Here is a 23,458-nt window from a genome sequence, read left to right as displayed (position 1 = left end):
GAGTCAGTTCTATAATTGAAACATTACATATTTTCTGTGATTTTATGGAAACAAAAAAAATGACTGTGTCAAAATATTTTCTCTGTGGTCATTTGTAAAGGTACAACAGAAATGAGTGGATGTATTCACAAAAATGGCTAGGGAAGGCAGCGTCCATTAGCTGTGTGCTAAATATCCCGAAGAGAAAAGCCTGGGGCAGTACCTCTGAATTGTTCCTCCACTGGAAAACGAGATGCATGCTGTTAGAGTTACCGACACAGTTTCACAGGTATGAAGCTGAGAAGTAACATTTTAGTTTGGTTATTCAGCTGTATTACCTACAAACAAGTGTCTGATTCTGCTGCCGCATCTCTGCTGGTGTTGTCACTGCACTGTTTTGATCTTTCAGTTGCTAATCTTTTCCCAACAGTTTTAGTGTTTGAAAAGCATAATGCTGTGTTACTATCATTTGTCTGTTCTGAAAGAAACATTTGCCTGAATGGTTTATTTTATGAGTTAGCAGATGGTGATTCAAATGCGATTGAACCAGCAACAGCCTTGGTTCTGTAAGCATGTCTCTGGCTCTGAAAATCTCCACAAAGCACTTACAAAGTAGCTATGGTGTTTGGGAGCACAAATGGAGCAGCCGTGATGCGTTTGGTACGGGTTTACACAGTTTTGGGGTTAGAATTGACCTCTAAGCAAGGACATGTTGCTCCAGTGTAACACGTGGTGACGTTAGGCATGCAGCAGGTGATCTGCATGGTGGAAAAGGAAATTACCACGAGAGATCTCAAAACTGAATTTACTGTGTGATATTTTCAATGTTTTGAGTCCTGTGTTGTGTGTATGAGTGGTACCATGATATGCTTCATAGAAGCAGCCTAAGAATTTGTCCTGTGTAAGAGGTTACAGGAGATGAAGGTGTGCAATTCTCAAAAGTTCTGCAAAGACCCTTTTTAAACTTTTGTTTTGTCTGAGCCATTTTTGGTCTGAATATAGTGTCAACACTGATGGCAGAAGTAGACTTGTAATCTTGGGATGTTTTTGAAAATTTATTAGAGACTTGCAATTCAGATTAGGGATAAGAATGTGTCAGATACAATTATCAGTGTAATGATATAAACGTATGGATCTAAGCATGTTATATTAGCATATATAAATAATTTATACAAAATTTTTAGTTCAAGGGAATGTGATCGATTTTTGTTCTTGAGGCAATTTTTTTATTGTACATTGTGTTTTTATTTACAAAATTTATAAAGTTACAAAAGTTATTACAAAATTATAAAGTTTGTTAGAATCAAGTATAATTTAAACAGTGATTGAAAATTTAAGAGCCTTCTTGCTAGTGTTGCTTTTGATTCTTTCAACTTTCACATTATAACCAGTCATTTTACAAGAGACAGATGAAGGCTTGCACTGCACCTTCAAATGTATATGTTTAATAAATATTTGTGAGTGCTCTGCTGAAACTCAGTCTGTACTGTCGTAAATTAATCTCATGACAATATAGTTTCTTAAAATGATCATCACTACAATGGCTAACAATTGCAGTTAGGTATAACATGCAGCATAGAAATGTATTACATGCTTTGTATTTGCTCTTTGGTGGAGTACTAGGTGTTCAGTTTTTGGTGATGGACATTTTTACTCTTTGTCTATGAGCTGTGGGCTTCCACTTGTTATGGTGGCAAATTCACCAGTATGAATCTGAACATGTAGTTAAGGATCCAACAGTGTGTGAAGAAGACACATCTCTTCTGTCACATGTTGTAGAAAACTCCCATAGAGTCTCTGTAAAGATGCCAGATCAATTTTCATTAGACCTGGAAAAGCTCTGACAGCAGCAGAGACCACTGGTAACACTTGCAATCATGGTTATTCTAAGCAGCTCCAGTATCATTCCTTGAGGCCCTCCCTGTCAGTCTTTCTCTCTCTGTCAGAATAGTTTAATAACTGAGGTTAAGATTTCCCAAGGAGTCTAAGGAAGTCAAGGGACCCGACTTTCAGTGAATTTCAATGGGATTTAGGGCTCAAATTCAATTTTCTTTGCAAACATAAGATTAAAGTTTCAAGAGATAGCTTATTTGTGGTAAATTGATTGAAAGCTGTGATAGTTTGCAGATTGTGTGCATAAGTGTAATCTTCCAATTGAATCTTCCTAGTGTAAATAACTGAAGACGTGTTCCCTATGAGAATGGATGCAAATGGACAAAGATACTAGACAGAAAGGGTCACTGAGTTGCTTGAGTGAGCAAAACCTGTCAGGAAATACATTTTATTTTCATTGGTACTTCATACCTTATTTCCTGAGTCTGCCTGGGGAGTGTCTATGTGTTCAGTACCAGCTCCAGTAGTTCTTCTGGGGCATTCTTGTTCTTTGGTGCTCTCAGAGTTACCCTGACAGAGAGGGGTGTCCAGGGGTGTCTCAGGACAGCTTCGAGGTTCCTTGGCTGCCTTATCCAGTACTGAGGCCACCACACATGCTGGGGCTATGTCTGCTAAGTGCTCAGCTGATGCACCTGTGAAATGGTAAAGTGCACAGGGCGGGCTCTGGCCCTTCCCTTACCAGGGTAACGCCTTTGGAAATGATGCCTCGAGGCAGCATAGCCAGGAAGGAAAGGTGAAGAGGCTTCTTGTCTTTTGGCATCCTTCTTTGCAAAGGGTGACGTCTGTTTCTGCAAAATCTGTGTTACAGACGAAAAGAGAATTGGTGGGATAATTTCATGCTTTATTGGGCCAGAAAGGACTGTTACGTTCATTTACTTTGACATTTGTGTTCAATCAGATTTCATTACAGTGTTATCCCTGTCCAAAGCTCTATTTATATAAAACCATATAGCTTAAAACAAAGCACTCATGGTTAGAGAGAATCTGCCATGTCCCTAGGAATGTCATAGAGTTAACTATCTCGTTAAAAAAGTTACTGCCGTGAAAGTGTGTCTAAAGTAGGTGGAAAGTCATTTCTACGTAGCCTCTAGCCACCACGTTTTTCATGTCTGTGAAAGCAGCTTTTACTATTGAAGAACAAGAATATGCTTAATAATCTGTTAATCTAAGTAGTTGAGAAACTACTGTCATGTCTAATTCCGCTCACAGAAGAAAGAAAAAGCCGGAATGAGCAATCTTTATTTTTAAAAATTGCAGACTAAATGAAAGGATATCAGTGAATTTTCTCTAAAACATGTCAGCTGAATAATTAAATTACCAAATTAGTGAAAGTAGCTTTAGCTGATTAGAAATTTTTCAGATTTTCTAAGTCAACCATATATGGTGTTTTGAAATATCTTGGAAGGATCCCTGTAATATAAATAGTTTTCTCTTGAAAATGCCAACACTACAAGTTAGTAATACTTCTGTATTTTATTAACATATTAACATATCTTAGTGGAACTGGGAATGAGCTCCAAATGGAGCTGTAAATCACAATGACAATTTATATCTTAGAAAGACAAATGTAGCTATAATATTAGCATTTGTAATAGGAGAACCTTTTGTTAGAGTAACTTTTTAATGCTACACATGGTGTTTGAGCTATGCCATTTAATAGCACTGATAAAAATGTTGTGATGGTCTTGCTCTGACAAATTATGATATATTAAATCTTGATTATAGGGATATATTGATTTAGGGGTTTTTTTGTGTAGGGAAAATTATTTTGATCATGTTGAAATATTTAAGTTATATTGAATTATTTTGATCTTTATGTAGGAGCACAGATTAGCATTTAAAAAAATACTTTTTTTTTTTACTTGACACATAGGCAAAATCGAACCAAAACAAACCATGTGAAACACACATTACTTATAATGTCAAACCAAAATATTTTCACAATTTTTTATTTTCTTATTGGCTTTGCATGTCAATATCTGCCTTTCTCCATGAGGCATACATTTGTTTCTTTCAGGACCTGACTAAAATTGGTCTAAGCAAATATATTTATAGAGTCATATTTATTTATAGAATCAGTTTGTTACTAACAAATGATGTCTGTGGCAGTTTTCTGTACAAAACAAAAGTATAAATTAATTTCCTGCCTTTTGGTTGTGTACAAAACTGTATTCACCTCTTTTTTCTGTAACTCTCTGTGATCTCAATTTCATTTTCTCTGATTTTCTTGAATATCTCTGACAATTCATGTCCCTTTATCAAGTTTAGGAGGATCTTTTCAGGGATCTGCAGCAGCAGATCTGTGCTTCTGTATCTTATTTCATGGAACTGTGTCGGGAGTGTCAGGGTCATTTGGGAACAATTTGTTTCTCCATGGGGTACCCATTAGCTCCTTAACCATGGGGAAGGAAGGATTTGTTGGGGCATTGCTTGATGACATTTTTCCATAGCTGGGATGAAGAGATTCAGTTTGGTGCTACATCAAGAAACTCTTTTGTCCCCAAGCAGAGCATAGAATTAATGAGCTGTTCTATCTTATGATCCCTCTGTGGAAAACAGAGGAGAGATCCTTACCCAGAACGCAAAGCTCAAGTTTTCTTTCCAGACTCAAACATTTCAGTGTAATTCCAGTTTCATGAAAGTGCCCAAACAGTGTTGTTCCTATGAAGATAAAGACCATATTCTGAAGCTTTGGAGATTTTCATAAAATAGTGGTGTTGTCCTTTAGCTAAAATAAACAGTCTCCTCTATTTATAACTGTTACACATGGATGGAAATGTTTTTCAGACTCTTTGACCTGTAATAATATTTTCAATATTGCTTCAAATATGACTATACAGCTCTGCATTTCACTTTGCCAGTTGTTATTTAATGTATTTTTTATTGAATCTGTTGCAGCTTTCAACCTTTGTGAATGTAGAAAAATAACTTTTTAGCAATACAATAGATGTTAATAAAACTCACAGGGTCATCTGCAAATTACTGGAATAATGTGCTTTTGCTTACAGGCAGATTTTCAGCCAGATATGAGTAATGAAGTGTAATTACTGTTGTTTCAGTTGAAAGATGAAAATGTAAGTGCAATTTACAAAGAAAACAAGAAGAAATTGTGTTTGGCTTGCCTTTCTTTGCAGTCTATTAGCAAGAGGTAGTGAAGGGAAAAACGATCACCAGCATTTTCAATAATTAACCTACGCCTCCTAGGCAGAAACCAATTTTTGAAAGGAAATTAATTCTGAGGGAATATGATTGAAGTCATTTCCCCATTTCCTTCTTTGTTCTGTTATCTTGCTGGTGGGACAAAGCAAAAATGAAGAGATATATATATATATAAGTGCTCTTACTATCAGCACCTAACCTTCCCTTTCAGTAGATATTTGGTCTATTTCCGCTGCTTCCTCACATTTTCTTTCTTAGGCACAAAGGACCTGGCTTTGAATAATGATGAAGTATAAAAGAATGCATGTCAAACCTGCTTCTGAAAAACAGGTATTTGTGTGCCATTAGCTGGTTTGTGCACAATAACTGGTAAAGCTGACATCCATAGACACTGGGTATTTAGTGTATATAGATTTTGCTGAAGAATTGGTACTTATTCCTGGTTCTTCCGATGGTTCATGATGGCATACTCTTAACATCTGGTTCTGTGTCTGATAAATTTCACCCTGCTTTTCCTCTGGGAGTGGGTGCATTCTCCCAACTCAGAGACATGAGAGGACCTGAATAATATGTTTCTGTTGGCTTGTGCTCTTAGACTACCTGAACATGATTTAAAACAAATTACAAATAAAACATAGTAGAAATATTCTGAAATACTCTTCTGGGCTGGTTCTGCTGGTCTTGTAGCTATGGACCTTTCCAGCTGTGATTTTAAATGTGACCCCTCTCTTTTTTTTTTTTTTTTTTTTTTTTTTTTTCATTTTCTTATTTGGGATTTACCTGTTGAGGTCTGCTTGAAGGCCAAATTTCAGCTTTTACACCTTGATATTTTTCAGTTATGATAGCCTGAAGAACAGGGGATGACATGCAAGTGAACAACCCCGCCCCACTCTAGTGTAGTTAGAAGTAATGCTAAAGACATGAAAATTAGTTTTAAGAAGCTGAGATCAACAGAGTCTATAAGCACGTGCCTGGGGATAATCCCTAGTGAAAATTAAATGTATATGTGTAGCCTCAACTGCCAAACCATTAAAAAAATCCCAAAGCCAAGCAATTACAAGGCAGAGATGAGATATTGCCATTTGACATGACGTTATGGAAAGAATGCCTATGAGTCAAGAGGCTGCTTTAGTATCTTGAAGACAGCCGACAACTTCAATGTCCTTTTAGTAGGAACACCACCGAGTATTAGTACAGAAGTGCCTAATCCTGCCTGCTTCATGAGAGTAGTCACACGGGCTTCAAGAGTACTTGTAATATGAATGTTTAATTCACTATTGTGGATTTAGCTCCCACTGTTTGAATGAATGGGAAATAATACAGTGAAATTATCTAACCAGTTATTAGTTAAAGGTTTTAAAAATAATTTGGAGTAGTAGTTTGCTTACGATTTAGTTGATAATAGTTATATTCAGTAGATCATTTTCTGTATGGAAATGGACACTACTTCTATGACATTTCATTGTTTTGTTCTTTGGAGTAATCAAAACTCTGGGATGCTGACATACCAAGAATTCAGAAGGCACTGAGGAGTCACTCAGTAGGTGTTAACATGGTTGGTCAATGTCTCTGTCTAGTTGTCATACTATTCACAAAAGAAAACATTTTTAAGAAACATGTGCTTTTGAAAAGTCAGGGTTTGGGAATTCATGCCTACTCAACTTCTTGGGATATGTTACCTTGTGTTTATAATGCAACATACCAACAGAAACTTAAAACACTTGAAGATGTGGAGTGTTTTTGAGAGCTGATTTCCAGAAAGTAACAGCCAAGAGCAGAGTTGTGCCTTCTGTTGCGTCTTTGGACATTCTGATTCTGTTTAGCACAAGTAGTGTGTGCATCTGTCTGAGACCTGAATTTCAGTAACAGTACTTTTCCAAATCAAAATTTCCTACGTGTGGAAAAAAAAATTAGGAGTTTTAAGAAAGACGGTTTTGATCACTGTTATCATGCATTTAGGCAGTTGTTGACACTTCTATTTTAAAAAAATCCCAAACATCTATTTAGATAACCGATGCCTTTGACTTCATAGAAAGAATATCAGAACATCTTTGATTTCAGTTTAGGTTCTGATCAAGCAAGCACAGATATGTTTATCTTTGGTCATGCAAACAATTCACATCAGTGGGTACTATCCGTATGCTTAAAATTAGTTGTATGTGCTTTTGGAATAACATCACCAGAAGGTTCTTGTGTTAGAATTGGTATAAGAACTTATAAAGCTGATAAAACCTGATTTGCCTAATTATCTGATCTAAGAATTTCCTTGTGCATGGTGTCTAAATTCAGTTAACCACACTGATAGGAAATTGCACTCAGAAATTGCAGCTGTTTTCACTAATCTTTTACAGCAGATGTGTCTTTTCCATATTTACTTGCTAACCACAAAGTCGTTCTTGGTAATATTATCAGCAAATGTTTATTTATAGGTGAATATAAAGAGAGAGAAGACAGATTTTGATGAAAACCCCCAAGTAATATTTGTGTGTTCCAAGCAAAACAATTGTCTCTAAAGAATGGGACAGTCTCCAGTTGCCCCTGGGATTTCTACTTCCACAGTTCTCAGTTTTTAGGAATAAAGAAATAAAGATTCATTTTAAGCACCGGAGTAGTTTTCCTTGGGGCAATCATTTCTTTAGCCAAGTATCTGTAAAGCTGAAATACCATGGTACAAGTATAAGCCTTTCTTCTTTGGTATTTTCAGTGTTTTCTGATTTTGGATTGCATGTACACACCTGGTAGTGTAACCAAAAGACAAGTACTGAGTCTGTGAAATTGTGGTGTAAGTTGAATTGCTTTGAAGGCACTGTGGCTCCACAGCATAGCAGTGACTTGGAGCAGCATTGCAGTGACAATGCATACAAGAAGTACACTTTAGGATAGACTGCCTATTTTAGCTTGTTTTCTTTGGGCTTTTTTACTTTCTTGGGGGTTTATGGATATAGTAGAATTGGATCCAATGAAAATGATTATAATGTTTTAGAACATGACCACAGAGGGTGAGTACAAAGCATGAAGCAGCTTTGCTGTTTAAATCTGGAAATGATATCTGTTTTAATACAAATGATATCTTAGTTATAAAGCCGTAAGAGAAAACTAAAAATTGAATGGTTTTCATCTGGTGTTGGCAAGTCACTTAAAAAAATAAAATTGAAACATATTTTTTTAAATTTAACTTCCAACATTTTTTTAATGGAATGGTAAGCTGGACCATTCATTTTCTTTTCCATGGTAGGCATGTAAAATTATGCTTTAGTTATATTTCTCTATAGGTTTGTCTTCCAGGTCTGTGGAATCTGCTTGTTAAAACAGTGACAGATATATTCTATACAAAGATCAAGAGAGGCTGCTGAAGTGGTTTTGTTGCTTTGTTTATTGTTTTGAGTGGAACACTGGATCTGAGAGACTATTAAAGTCATGGTAACGCTAATACGTTTGGAAAGGAAGTGATTTAAAGATTTGAACTGGACATTATTATCTGAGCTGCAGTAATGCTCAAAGCATTGTTTTTTCCTGAGCAAATAACCACATTAAGAAAAAAATCCTGAAGCATGTATAGATGTGTTTGATTGTGTGTTCGTGATGAAAAGAAGGAAGTGAACTGGTTTCCTGACTTAAAAGCTTTTGAGAAGTCTGCCTGGCTTCTGCTCACAACTCAGTTTTGTGTCCTCAGGCTCAAAAGAGTGGTTAAACCTTATGTTTTTTGGGGTAGCTTCTGTGTGGGTGAAATTAGACAGAATGAGGTAAATACGCCTTTTTGAATGTGAGTGATGTTTCTTTGAAAGCTCCTTTATGCTTGATCCTTGCTATCCCATCACGGTGCTGTGACATGAGAGGAACAGGGGAGAGCTGGGACCTGTTCCCCTTTGAAACCTTTGCCTATCAGCTTTGCTCTGTGGGGAAATCAAAACCTGCTGTATACCCTAGAGAGATAATGGCGCTGCTCATTCTCCAGTGACAGCATAGTACAGCTTTCCAAGGAAATGTGCTGCTGGTAGCACTGGAGAGGATGCTATGGTACCATAGCATGGTGATGCTTCCTTTGTTTGCAAAATTCCACGTGATAATGATGCCATGAAGATTTTTTGCCTGTTCTTTTATGCCTCTGTTATACCTTTTTACAACTTCTGTATTCCTAGTGCTTTTTGCCTACATTCTTGGACTTGTTTGTCAAGCTGCGAGACTTAAACATTTTAGAAGCTTCGTAGCTAGGGATCAGTGTGTCCCAGACCCCAAGGTCCTCTCCAGAACACATTCTGTAAACTAAGATAGAACCATCCAGGGGAAGGCTCCTTGGGGAGGGGGGCTCACTTGAGCCTCTCATTGGGGAATTTTTGATAGATATGCTAATTAGTAAAACCTATAATGTTATATCAGGTCTTTTGGGTGGGATTTGCAGTGTACATTTTGGTGCATTTGACCTGGACGTAGTGCACCTAACGATCCTTAAAATAAATACCAAGGTAAAATCCCTTTTCCCCTTCTAACCATGTTTGACTCTTGATTTTAAGACCAGGAAAAGGCATCAGTAACCCTGCAACTATGTTTTTTAACCTATAGCCCTTTAAATTACTTGACACATAAATATTCAGGATTATATAAAGTTCATCTTGCATTTCCATTGAAGCTCAGTCCTCAGATTGTAAACAAGTAATCTGTAAACACAGGGCTTTTCATGCAAAATTCACACAAATGTTTTCTTTTTGTTGTTGTTTTTATTCTTCTTCGTGCTGTTCTTTAATGAGAGCATTGTTCAGCAGGTAGGACATTGAATTATTGCTTCAATTAAGTAAATTACACTTCTGGACTTCCTACTCTACTTCATGACTATAAGGGATTCATTTTGTCTTTTGTATCTCTGTTTTCCAATCAATACCCTCATACTAATGACAGTTAAGGTTTTGGAGTAAAAATTTGAAATCTACAGATATAAAAGGATTATAATTCTATACTACTAAAAAGTATCCTGCAAAATCTATTAAAATTGCTGTACTATTCTGACAGGAGCAAATGTATGTATGCATATACATACTTGTATACATATATATAATATACCTTCAGAATGCACCCTGTACCTTTTGCAGGATCTTGCAAATTCTAAAGTTCCATTGAAAATAGAATAAAGGTCAAATTCTGCTTGTCTTACACATGTATGAAATGAACAGTTGTACTATGGTGATGTGCTGCCAAGATTTGGACAATGGGGTCTTTCAGAAATGTTCCTCCTCCTCCAGTGATAAACTCTTGTGTGGTGACATGTGTGTGCACACAGAGGAGATGACAGGGACTGAGCACTATATGCCTTTGTTTTTACTTTTTAAACCAAAGTGTGTCTTTTAGAACCCAGAAGCCAGCCTTGTGGCTCACTAATGTGTAGTTTCTGTTCATCTAGGCATAATATGTGACTTGTGACTTTAACTGGTACTAGCATGGCTAATATAGAGGCACAGTCAGAGGGTTCACATACGCATTTGAGGGTGACACAGGGACATATGTTATATATAAGCCTACTGAAGATGTCTTTTGGTGTGATTAGAAAAGGAAAAGGACATACACAATATTTTTATGATCTCTCTCTCATCACTCATGGTAGTGTAGGTAGATTAAAAAAAATAATTCTTTGGCAACAGAGTTTTTTCATGCATTTGGTGTGAACACAGATTTTTCAGACCCATAGAGGATTCAGCCTATCTTATTGTAGTCAAAAAGACTGTGCTGCTATAGGCTGTACATAAAGCTTTCTCCGATGAATAAAAGCAACAGGCAATGTAATAATTTTGTCAAACGTTGTGAGAATGGCACTATTCATTGCAACATGTCCCAGGATAAACTATTCTGTGGTGAAGAATGACATTGCTTAATCTTACTTCACATGGATAGGTAAATTTGTATGTAATTAGGTTACTAATTCTATGACTCCCCTTTTCTCTCCCATCCAGCATCTTAGCTGTGATGGCAGTTTATGGCTAAACCTGGCTAGCCACAGCTAGCTGCAATTTTGAAACCTAGACAGCCTTGCTAGTATGGTGTAGGGCCCGAGATATGCCATGCTGAGGACATAGTGAGGCAGTGAAGCTCCTCTGGTACAAAGCTTCAAGGAATTAAAATAGCCATGGCTGGATATCTCGGGTGAAAATGGGCACTTAACTCTGTCTGAACCAGGATATTTTTACTTACCTACAGTCTGTGTCAGAGGTAGAGCTGTGATCTGAAAGACCTGGTTTAGGAGGGCTGGGAAAAGGCTGTCCCTCATCACTGAAGAGAAGGTACACCCAGAGGAAGAGATATGCTTGGTAATGGAAACTCCTAACCACAACACTAAGGTTTTGGAGAAGAGGGCAACTTTAAAGAATCCACAAGGTCTTTGTCTTGTTTAAAGGCCGTGTAATTTTAGTAAACCAATCTATGCTTTCCTTTGAAGACCTAGGATCCTACATCACAGCAGCAGCAAGCTACAACAGACTTCTGGGGAAAACTTCTGCCAGGTCCAGTCTGAGCTGGTTGTGTTGAATGTCATGAGTAGTTCTCAGATGGCTCTAAGTCACCCTGAGATCAGCTCAGTTGATTAGAGAATGGTACTATTAATGCCAAGGTTGTGAGTTTGATCCCTGTGTGGGCCATTCACTTAGGAATTCACTGGGTGGCTTCCAGCTCAGAATATTCTGTGGTTCCGTGAAGTCAGGTAGGAGTGGGTGACCTGCAAATGTGCTTTCCCAGAGAGACCAATGTTCCCAGAGAATTGTACTGTGACTTGTCAGCACTGAACATGTGTGGCTAATGCTGGAACTCAGAGGGGTACAATTCTACGTTTCAGTGCAACCCGATCAGAAGAGATTCAGGTTGATATTGTAGCCCATATGTCTGTATTAACAATAGTTTCCTCATTTTATCTGTTGAAGATGATTTATGGTTTGGAGTAGAGCTTTAACTCTTAACGGAATGTACATCACCTCTGTTTTATCATGGGAAAGGACATATTACTGCTATTTTACTGCATAGCTTTTTATGACTTAGAAATAGTAAGGCAACTTGCAAGTATAAGCACCAGTCAGACTTACAGCTATGAGGTTGTAAGACAAATCCTGGATTTCCTTAGGTGCAGTTTAAAAAATCATCTGGGTACTGTGCATCCTGCCTCAGCATCACAGTACTCCAGCATGTCCCCTGATAAAAATGCTTGTTATTTCCATTGAAAGTTCTTGTCTGTTAAATCTGTGCAATTCCCTGGGTCAGTGTCCCAGATTATGGCCTGAAGAGGGAGGACCAAAAAGAGTTAGCTGAAATCCCTTGCAGAAGGCTGAAAGGAAGGTGCTCGTACATCATCTACATGTTTTTGAACCTTTTTCATCCAAAAGTTGGATCCCTTGTGATGACCTCCTACGCCCTTCTAGTGTTCAGAGTAGAAAAAGTTCTGAAACTATTCTCCATAGGATTTTTTATTTGTGAAGCAGGTACACTTTTGATGACACCCTGATTGAATCTGTTTCCAGTTTAGTTTCCATTCCATATCATCCTGGTGGCCTACTTGGAAATCAAAACCATCTTTATTCCTGAACATAGCCGTGAGGGCTGTGACCAGAATTTTAAGGGTCCCGGACCCTTGAGTAGCCTGCCAGGGTGACTTATGGAGCTGGTTTGCCCTTCGCTTCCACAGCACGGTTTAAAAGTTTGGGGCAGATTCTTTCAAGTACCTAATTTTGAAATACCAAAATGTTATGCTTGTCGTGCTCTGTGTTTAGTCCCATTTATAAGTCTAAAGCAGTTTCTTGCACTTGGTGTCCAATTTCTGAGAGTGACCATAATTAGATGCTGAAAGAGAGGCTGCAATGTATCTTAAAATGGCAATTTTAAGAACTTACCTGTCATGTTTCCTCCTGCCGTTGACCAGGAACATGGAGGCTCTGTGTTTTCTGAAAGACTCAGAAAGTGACATTTTGCCTGTAAGTTTATTAAAAAGAAATACCTCTTGAAGCCTGAACAGCATATAGTAATTTTAAAATACCGCTGAAATTGTCGGCGGCATTTCTTCCTCTAAAGGAGAACAGTGTACAATGTTATTTTTATCTTAATTGTGCAGTGTTTCTGCTTACAAGGAAAACCCTCTGAAGTTTCCAGGTGTACAAAATACACTATTTGTGTAGTGATTTGAAACCTAAGCAGTTGCTGCATTTTGCTGCTTTCAGTGGTGGAACTAAAGCTGAATTAATTCAGTATAAGTATTTTTTCTGAATACTGAAGTGAATGGATTAGGTCAGTCTTTTGCTCCCTTTGTGTTTCCTCTCTAAAGATTTTAGAGATCTGAGTTTGCTGTAGTTGTCTGAATCAATTTTCCAAGCAAACATTTGTAGAACAAAATTTATTACTGGTTGTGGGAGTGTGGATATAGTTTTTTGTTTGTTGGGGTTTTTTTTCTCTGCTCATTATGTGAATTTTGAAAATAACAGTTACTGTGGGATTTATCTAACCACTTGCTGCTAAGGAGCAGAGTTTCAATGTCTGATGGAGCATTTTAGGCATACAGAGAATTGTTTACGATCAATTCAGTAGGGAACATGGCTGGAATAAATTTAAATAGTGAACACAGTACTGAAAACCATTATGTATGTGAAAGGGACTTCAGCAAAATCTATTTATTCAAAATTGCAGTTTCATCAAAACAAAGTAAGTGTTTTCAAAAAATGACTTAAAAGGGATAAAACTGTGTAATCAATTTGTGGTCTGGAAGCATTTTTTAGTATTGGCAGTTTTACCTTTTGTGGTAGCTTCTGTGATTTTTTTTTGCTGCAATATAGTTCTCTTTTTACTTGTGAGAATGCTCTTTTTCTTCATTCTCTTATTTCAAAACATAAGATGGAAATGTGCAAGTTATTTTGGTTTAATCAGGTGGATTTAGTGATTTCTTTTTGCTTATTTTATCCATGAGATATAATTTACTGTAACAAGTAACATGGAAACTCAAGCCGTAACCACTCAGTTACGGTTCTTCAGCTGTTGCAGTCTAGGATTCAGCATGTCTGATTGAGGATGGGACCAGAAAGGATGGACTCTGCATACTGCTGTTGTGGACAGGCACTGGTCCAGTAACCATCTGGACCTAGAGAGAAAATTACAGGGAATTAGATAATCAGGTCTTTCATGTGCTGCTAGAGAATCTGCAGCAGCTGAACAAGTGTTGCTGTGCTGGAGCCTGGGTTTCGGTGGTACAAGATATGTGAGTGGACAGCAGAGACCAACCCTTCTGGCCTCTTGCCTTTTATACCTACAGCCAGACCTATGGGAAGCAGGGCAGAACCATCTTAAAAGGAATGGGTACTGCAGGATATAGTAAGGAAGGAAAGAGATATTGTAGGGGAATGGAGTGGAGTGGGATAGAACAGAGCATTTCAGTTGGAAGTGACCTACAATAATCATTTTTCCAACTGGCTGACTGCTTTGGGGCTGATCAGAAGCTAAAACCTGTTACTATGGGCATTGTCCAAATGCCTGTTGAACACACTGACAAGTCTGGCACCTCCCTAGGAAACCTTCACAAGTGTTTGACCTCCCTCTCCATAAAGAGATTTGATCCTTCCTAAGATCCAGTGTAAACCTCCCCTGGTGAAGCTTTGAACCATTGCCATGTGTTCTGTCACTGGATACAAGAGAGAAAAGATCCACTCTTCAGGAAGCTGTAGAGCAATGAAGTTGCCCCTCAGTCTCCTTTTCTGCAAACTAGACAAGCCCAAAGTCCTTAGCTGCCCCTCACAGGTCATTCCTTCCAGCCCTCTCGCCAGCTTTGTTGCCCTTATCTGGACACATTCAAGGACCTTCACATCTTTCTTAAATTATGGTGCCCAGAAGTGCACACAGTGCTCCAGGTGAGGCTGCACCAATGCTGAATACAGTGGGATAATCACCTTCTTGAGGAGCTGGTGGTGCTGCGTTTGATGTACCCCAGCATGAGGTTTGCCCTGTTGGCTTCCAGGACACGCTGCTGACTCTTGCTGTGCCTGCTGCCAGCCAGCACCCCCAGATCCCTTTCTGCAGAGAGGCTCTCCAGCCACTCCTCTCCCAGTTTATACTTGTGCCTGATATTAGTCCATCCCAGCTGCAGAATCTGGTATTTTAACTTGTTAAACTTCATGCCATTAATCACTGTCCAGCATTCTGGTCTGCGTAGATCCCTCTGCAAGGCCTCTTGTCCCTCCAGAGAGTCAGCAGCACCTCCCAGTTTGGGATCATCAGCAAATGTGCTGATGGTGGATTCAACTCCTGCCTGCAGGTTATTGGTAAATGTGTTGAACAGAACTGGCCCTAGAACTGACCCCTGGGGAACACCACTGGTGACCAGTTGCCAGCCACATGTAGCCCCATTCACTGGAACCCTTTGAGCTCTGCCCTTCAGCCAGTTCTTCACCCAGCACAGCCTGCAGCCACTCATCCCCCACAGCTGGACAAGTTGTCCTGAAGGATGCTATGAGGGACAGTGTCAAAAGCCTTGCTAAAATCCTGAAAAAACACATCCATCACCTTTTCTTCATCCACTGGGTGGGTGCCCTTACCATAGAAGGATATCAAGTTAGTTAAACAGGACTTTCCCTTTGTGAACCCATGTTCTGTCAATCTCTGAAATAGGAATATTTGATTTCTTAAAATGGACCATTCTTTTATACACAGTATTACACTAATGGTAACTAAATTAGAATGTTGTATTTTGTTCTTTGATTACAATTTTTATTTTTTGCTTTTCTTTTTACCTGCCATTAGTTAGACCTTTTTTTAATTTATGTGTTAAATAATTTTGATTTGATTTAAAGGAAATGTTACCAAGTAGGAACAATTTTATGCAAGTCAAGTATGCTTTCCATCCAGAATATCAGAATAATGTATATTTGCATAATTTGACTGAAAATGTACAAAAAGCAGTAATTTTCTCACTAATATGTGACTTAGGCAGAAGTTGTTGCCTTCATTGCGAAAAAGGTCCGTAAAAGTTTTAGGGTGCAGAACTTCTTGTTTAAAGAAGCATCAGTTACTTTGTGGTTTTATGTGTAAATAAACAATGAAAGATTAATTTTATTGATGTATGACTGTGACCTTTATTTCCTCAGCCATCATGTACGTAATGGGAGCACTTGGACCTGCAGCTGGATACTTATTAGGAGGACTTCTTATTGGTTTCTACGTTGATCCTAGGACAACTGTGTATATTGACCAGAGCGATCCCCGATTCATTGGAAACTGGTAAGGCTCAAGCATTTTTCAAAACTATTCTCTCAGTTGCTGGTAGGGAATTAAGACAGGTTGGAAGATTTTATCCCTTGAGGACTTGTTTAAGGTTGTAGGAGGCAGAGGAAGATGATGTTTCTGTTGATTACTACACACTAGCCTCTGACAGAGGAAGAGTTTGCCACAGGAGTGCACAGGAACAGTCCATGGAAAACCCCCAACTTTTGGCTGTTCCAGGACTGTCCCTGACCACAGTGAGCACTGACTGACAGTGCTCAGCACAGGGATGGCAGGGCAGGATACTGTTATTGCAGGAGGCCATGGAGGATCCCTGCTGCCCAGAACCAACCCCTTCCTACCCGAAGGTGGATTAATCTCTTCTTTGGTTTTCCAGAGGAGGCAGCATGAAACATGGAACTCTGTTACCCAGATGAGAAACAGTAGACTTCACTGATCTTATTTCAGGTGAAGGAGATAGGATGGGTCAGAATATGCCCTTTCCAGTCTTTGTTTCTCAGGGTGATGGCTTGTGTTTAGGCAGCAGATGCTGTAAACCAACACATTATTCTCTAGTAAGGAGTAGGCTTGCAGCAGCACTGAGATGTAGCAGCTGGAATTGTTAGTTGGTGTCTTCAGGCAGCCTTTGAGATGTGGCCTCTTTGGAAATTTCTCTTGGAGGAAGTAGGTCTTGAGGAGCCTTTAACTGCCCTTTCTCAGATAAATCATAAATCAGCCTTGAAGTTTTCATGCAAGCCCAGAAAAAACCTGAAGTTCATTATGCCAGGAATTTGTCGGTGTAAGGTGCAGTGTCAGTTCTCATGCCCTGGGTTAGTGTTTGTCACTGTGCCATTGCAGTCAGTCTGTATCTGTTTCTGTTTATTCTGCAGTGATCTTTCCTGACAGTTTGATATGAAAAAATTGTCTCTTTGGAGTCTTCTTAAACCTTTTAAGATTTAGTCTTGCTTTATTTGTCTTACTTAGTCCAAGAGCATTGCTGCACAGGACTGTTTTGTTGAATTTTCAGTGAGAGAAAGGCAAAGCTGAGTGCTGAGTGCAGCCTTGGGGTTAACAGCTCTGTGCTGATTTATCTACTGACTTATCTCACTGAAGAGATCTGTTACGTGGGTGTGCAGCAATGTCAAAATTTGGACTATTTAGGATAAAAGATTTGAAATCAAAGCGAAATATTATACATTCTTTGTAAAATTCCTACACTTCATGTGTTTCTAATTACTTGTCAGAACCGGTAATCAGAATCTGATCAGTACTTTTTGACAGAAATTGCGAACAGGCCCATAAATACATTTTTTAATTGAAATCAGTGGGGCTGTATAAATGTGGGATAAATTTTTGACTTTATCTGTGACACAACCACTGATATAACTGAGTTTTAGCTTCAGCAAAAGTAAAATAGCCAAGGCAGCAAAGTCAGTAAAAGTTATTCAAAGTTTTCTTTTTCTATCATGTTGATTAAATCTGTAGGGTCTGGCTTTCCCTGAAGGGTATTCCAGGTCTTCTTATTTCTCTTTCATTTTTGGCTATGTCAGTTCTTTCTCTCTTAAAAATACTCTTCTAATAAAGAGTATCAACTGCTATCAGATCTCTGATAATTTGTTGCACAATCTGTGGTGGCCTCTCATAAAAGTTTAGTGGCATTCATAACATTTGTGTCTTATTCTCTTTTCTCTTTCTGAGGCTATGTCTACCCATTAAAAGCAAGACTCCCATGGTGTGAGGGTTAAACCTTTGCCCCTTGCTACTCACTGACTGCCTGGTTGCAGAGAATTCATGAAGTGTAGACTTTCATTCCACTGAAATGTGTTTTCTGGGACTGTGACATTTTCTCCTTGCAGGGAAGTGCTGCGTAGTCAAGTTTATTTTTATTTATGCAATCTAACAATTTGAAATGTAAGAGTAGCCCAACACTTACTTCAGCTGACACACTTCAAAAGTATGGTTCAATTGTGATAAGTTAATGGGAAGTCATATATGAGATTTCTGAGTCTTGTTTCCTTTGAAGTGAATTAGTGTCTTTGATTCCTATCTTTTCTTTATTATAGCTGTAAGGTTCCTAATGGGACCCAATTTAACAGTTTCCATTGTTAAAGGAGGCAATGCTTACAGACAAAATAGGGAGTATAGCAACTATGATATATGGCTAAAATAAAAATAGTAATTTTTTTTTTCCTTAAGCTGTTCCTTTCTAGGAGGTATATTGCAGGACATGTAATTTGGTTTATCTCCTATGCAACACGGTAAAGTAAAATGGTTATTTTTCAGGGTTATTTCTGATCTGATTATTCCTTGAGTTTCACAGGACTTGGATTTCTGCTCCTGGGTTTTGCACACCTGGGCTTTCTGTAGGTGCTTTGGGCTAAATTGCAAGCCAGCTGTCTATGCCAGCTCATCAAATGTTTGAAAATGTTTTTTATTCAAATGTGGTAACTGTAGGGATATCTGTTTGAAATCATTCATCATGTTGTCTTTGAGAACTGTTAATGTGCTATATAGGGATCTCATTAGCTTTGAGGTAGCCCCTGGCGGTCTGTCAGGTGCTTTGAATCAAATTTTCTTTTGCTGACACTTTTCTGAGTATTTTCCTAGTTCAGAATCTGTTTAATACTTGGATCTTCCTATACAGTCTTTCATCAACATTCCACTCAAGAAGTTTAAAGGAATTCCTTCAGCATTGTCTGGTCCTTCCTTAGCTTTAATTGCTTTATTTGAGGTCCTAGGGCTTGTGCGGATGCCTTTGAGGTATTCTTCTGCATATTTTCTTTGACTTTAGAAGACAGAAAATCAAGGGCTTTTAAAATTAATATAGCTCCTGTTCCGACCTCTCGATTTCCCATTGTAGGTGTCCTTGTTATTTTTGATACTGTCTTTTGTCTGTTTTCCAATTCTTTGATATTTCTCCAGGAAGTTGTGAAGTGTAGATGGTGAGATAATTGCATCCAGGGCTGCATTCGTGACATCTCCAGCATTTGGTATGCTGTCATAATGGTCCCTTTGGATTTGAATTTCATCTCATGCTCCATTACAGGCCCTGTCTCCTTTGCTGCTTCCTCCTGAGGGGGTGGTTGCAGATTTCTGTGTATTATTGCCACAGACTGTTTCTTTGATCAGAGCCTTTGCAGCTTCTGCCTTTGAGATCCTGCTACATTTTATGACTCCGGATTTATTCCGTCTGACAGTGCTGACTAATCCTCCTAAAAGTCTGCTTTCTAATCCATGTATGTTATCAGCTAAAATGAATGGAGGATTTTCTGTTTACATAATATCAAAATTAGTCAAAACTTTCAGTCACTTATATTTGCCTTGCAAAAGCTTCCTGTAAGCTTCTAATAAAAATTGTGTTATACATGGGTGTTTATTTATTGTTTCCCTGTGTGTAATCACTTACCATACAAAGCACTGGATATGAATTTGTCTTCACTGAAAAATAAAGTTTGCAATATCTTTGCATTACAAATATGAGGCCAAATGCTTTTTGTTTCTTGTGCAAGTAATACTGTCTACTCAGAATTTAAAATGTTTAAAGTTTGAACAAATATATAATTAATAGTGCAAGGGTTGTACAAAAATATGTAAAAATTGTTCTCGTTTTGGGTTTGCATGGCAAGGTTTTGGTAGCAGGAAGGCTATAGGGGTGGCTTCTGTGAGAAGCTGCCAGAAGCTTCCCCTCTGCCTAAGTGAGCCAATGTCAGCCGGCTCCAAGAGGAGGCTAGCCAAGATTGAGACCATCAGTGGTGGTGGTAGCACCTTTGGGATAACATGTTTAAGAAGGGGGGAAAAAAAAAGACAGGTGCAACACCAGCAGCAGTCAGAAGAAAGTGGAACGAGAATATGCAATAGAAACAGCTCTGCAGACCCCCACGTCACTGAAGGAGGAGGAGGAGGAAGAGGTGGAGGAGGAGGTGGAGGTGCTCCAGGTGCCAGAGCAGAGATTCCCCTGCAGCTAGTAGGAGCCTTTCGTTACATTTTCTCTCCCCTGTCCTGTCAAGGATGGGGAGTGATAAGAGTGGCTTTGGTGGGCACCTGCCATCCAGCCAGGGTCAACGCACTGTGATTCTGGAAATTTGATTTCAAATGAAAAAGCTTTCATTGTTGTGGTTGCATATTATAGTAATGTGATTGACTTCACTGGAACTTCCAAGCACTAGGGTAGATTTGTGTGGTGGGTTGGCTTTGTCTGGCTGCTGGGTGCCCACCAAGCTGTTGTCTCACTCCCCTTCCTCCACAGAACAGGGAGAAAATATGATGAAAAGCTCATAGATTGAGATAAGGACAGGGAAAATCCTCACTAATTTCTGTCATGGGCCAAACAGACTTGACTTGAGGAAATTAATTTATCGCCAATTAATAACAGAGTAGGATAGAAAGAATTAAAAAGAAATCTACTAGCACTTCCTGCCTGCTCCTTCCATCTCCCAAAGCTCAGCTTCGCTCCTGACTCTTCTACATCCTCTGCTGGAGTGGTATAGGGGGGTGTGGAAAGGGGGTTGTGGTCAGTTCATAACACCTTGTCTCTGTTGCTCCTTCTCTGCTTCAGACAGTCTTTTACTAACTGCTCCAGCATGGGTCCTTTCCATGGGGTGCAGTCCTCCAGGAACAGAATGCTCCAGCGTGCAGCATCCCCCATGGGTGACATGTCCTGCCCAAAAACCTGCTCCTGTGGGAGCTTTTCTCCACAGGCCACAATTCCTGCTTGAGACTGCTCCAGCGTGGATTCTCCGCAGGCTGGAGGTGGATACCATGGTCATGTTCTGGGCCTGCAGGTGAATCTCTGTGCCTGGAGACCCTTCTCCTCTTTTTCTCTTACCTTGGGTCTGCAGGGCTGTTTCTTCCATATTTTCTCATTCCCTTCACACAGTTGCTGTGCAGTGTTTTTTCCCTTTCTTAAATAAGTGAACACCAAAGTGCCACAAGCATTCCGATGGGCTCAGCACTGAGTAGTGGTGGATGTGGATCTGTTTTAAAACTGGCTGGAGTTGTCTCTTTCCAGCATGGGACAGCTCACGGTGTCTTCTCACAGAAGCAGCCCTGCAGTCCCCACTTTGCTACCAAAACCTTGCCATGTAAACCTGGTACAGTGAGATGAGTCTGTAGTGAAAACTGCACTTCCAGTATGTAAGAAGAACTCTGTGGGTGGATGTCCTTCTTTATGGAACCAGTTATGTGAGGCTATGTTTCCCTTAGTCTTTCACTGTTAGAACTCAGAGGAGAAATTATGTTATATGACACTCTATCAGTGTTCTGGCTGCTGACTCTAGTTAACTCTAGAGTGCTTTCTAGTACAGCCCTTTTGCCCATCTGTGGTGCCATGGTGAAGTCCATGAAGCTTTTTGGCTGCAGGGAGGACAACTGTGTATGCCTGCAGCTGAAGAGTTCTGTTCTGTGTATCCCACACATTGTCCCTTCTGTGGGTATGTCCCAGGTCATTCCCTGAGAGCCAAGGGATCATTTTAGGGGTTTTTTTATATCCCAAATTTAAAAGACAGAGAGAGAAGGAAATTCTTTGTCAAAGCCATTTCAGGTTGCGATCACAACCCAACCGTATTTTGAGCATAAATCCTGGCATGAATTGTAGCACATCAGTTGTTTACAATCAGGCTTTGGGAACTCTTCAATTGTGAAGGGAGAACTGGACAGTCAGGGCAGTGAGAGGTAGGCACTGGAAAGCAGAACAGATTTAGCCCTTGTGTATCTATCAGGACATTTTATTTTCTCATGCCATGGATAATTTTTCTGTGTTCTCCAGAGAAATACTGTATTGTTTTACTAGGAATTATCCATGAAATGCTAAGTCAAAGTGAGTATCTACTTCTCAGCACTTGGTACTGAATAATTACCAAAACTGAAAAATGGTGGGAGCTTAAAGCTGACACTATTTAATAAAATTTGGTGGCTTCTGGATAAATACCTTTCAGTAAATAAGCCAACAGAAACATCTTCTGATTAAGGAATTTAGTGCAGTGAAGGCTGTCTCCCACTCCAATTCTTTACTCTTAGTGTCAGTTTTTCATATTTTGCAAATGTCTCTTTCCAGCCAGTGCAGCCTCTAACAGTCACTTTGATTTTTGATTTCATGTAATGTGTTTGCTTTTATTTCCATTCCTGTTTTCCTGGCATTAGGTGGAGTGGATTTCTCCTTTGTGCCATTGCAATGCTCCTTGTGATATTTCCCATGTTTACCTTTCCGAAAAAGCTCCCTCCTCGACATAAAAAAAAGAAAAAAAAGATGAATTCTGATGATGTTTCAAGTGATGATGACGTGATGAAGGAGAAAACAAGTAGCAAAACAGAAACAGACAGTTCAGTTTCTGCCTCTATGGGATTTGGAGAGAATGTTAAAGGTAAAGTTTGTTTTTAATTTTTAAGTGCTTTAAATTTTGTATGTAGGGTCATCTAGGATTGTATGAGTGTAACTGAAGGCAGTTTTGACATCCTATATTTGCTATTATCTTTTGCTATTGAGATTTTAATAGATGGTCATCCTCTAAAATGACAGAATGCAGCAATGATTGTGGGACATCCATTTTCTTCAATTGTCGATGGGTTTGTGTACCTCTAACAAACAGGTAGGCTATTTCCTATAGCCGTAGGACCCCTATTACCACATGTATTTGTGCACCTTAGAGTTCGTCATTGTCACACTTGCTTTATAAGCTGAATTTCATGGAATAAAGTGCTCTTCTACAATATAAGTGAAACAAATAGAAGGAATTCTGGTATGTGAGTTCAATTACATTCATGCATTTGGGTAAGTTCATAGAGAAAGATTACTTGTTTCATATTCTTTTCCTGTCTGTTTTGTACTGCAAGCTGTTTTCTGAAGGCTGAGACAAATAAAACCTGTGCTAATTTTGGAAGAAGAAGAGATCAAAAGATTGACAAGTAGCACAGATTTTTATTTTAATCAAGGAGTAACCATTAATGTAAAATCTAACAGTAAGTAATAATTATTGACAAATTGCCTGGGGAAGAAGGGCAGTGTTGCTACAAATTGATTAATGTGAACCATATACAATTTAAATGGACAGTACAGACTTAACAATGTCATAAAATTGGATAGTACAGGACAAGAGTGAATGTGCCTTAATGTCAATGTGTTGTCAGTGCTGTTGTGTCCTCCTTGGATTCTATAATGCAAATGCTGGTTTGTGCCATTTTGCAGTAGCCTGATAAATGCAGTGGGACTGGGAGAAACCATTAAATA

The 23,458-nt window shown here is 38.9% G+C and overlaps 1 protein-coding gene across 1 annotated transcript in view; it reads left to right on the top strand.

Moving 5' to 3' along the window:
* SLCO5A1 (solute carrier organic anion transporter family member 5A1) overlaps positions 1 to 23,458 on the top strand; it is a 75,709-nt gene that overhangs the window by 17,648 nt on the left and 34,603 nt on the right. Inside the window, exons 2-3 of the mRNA XM_032127311.1 lie at positions 16,122 to 16,254; positions 22,375 to 22,595. Of these exons, the coding sequence (XP_031983202.1) occupies positions 16,122 to 16,254; positions 22,375 to 22,595 (354 nt within the window). The remainder of the gene's footprint in view (positions 1 to 16,121; positions 16,255 to 22,374; positions 22,596 to 23,458) is intronic.

The sequence above is a fragment of the Corvus moneduloides genome, chromosome 1 (genome assembly GCF_009650955.1).
Source record: "Corvus moneduloides isolate bCorMon1 chromosome 1, bCorMon1.pri, whole genome shotgun sequence".
NCBI classification, from domain to species: domain Eukaryota; kingdom Metazoa; phylum Chordata; class Aves; order Passeriformes; family Corvidae; genus Corvus; species Corvus moneduloides.
This window is presented reverse-complemented; position numbering and strand designations above follow the sequence as displayed.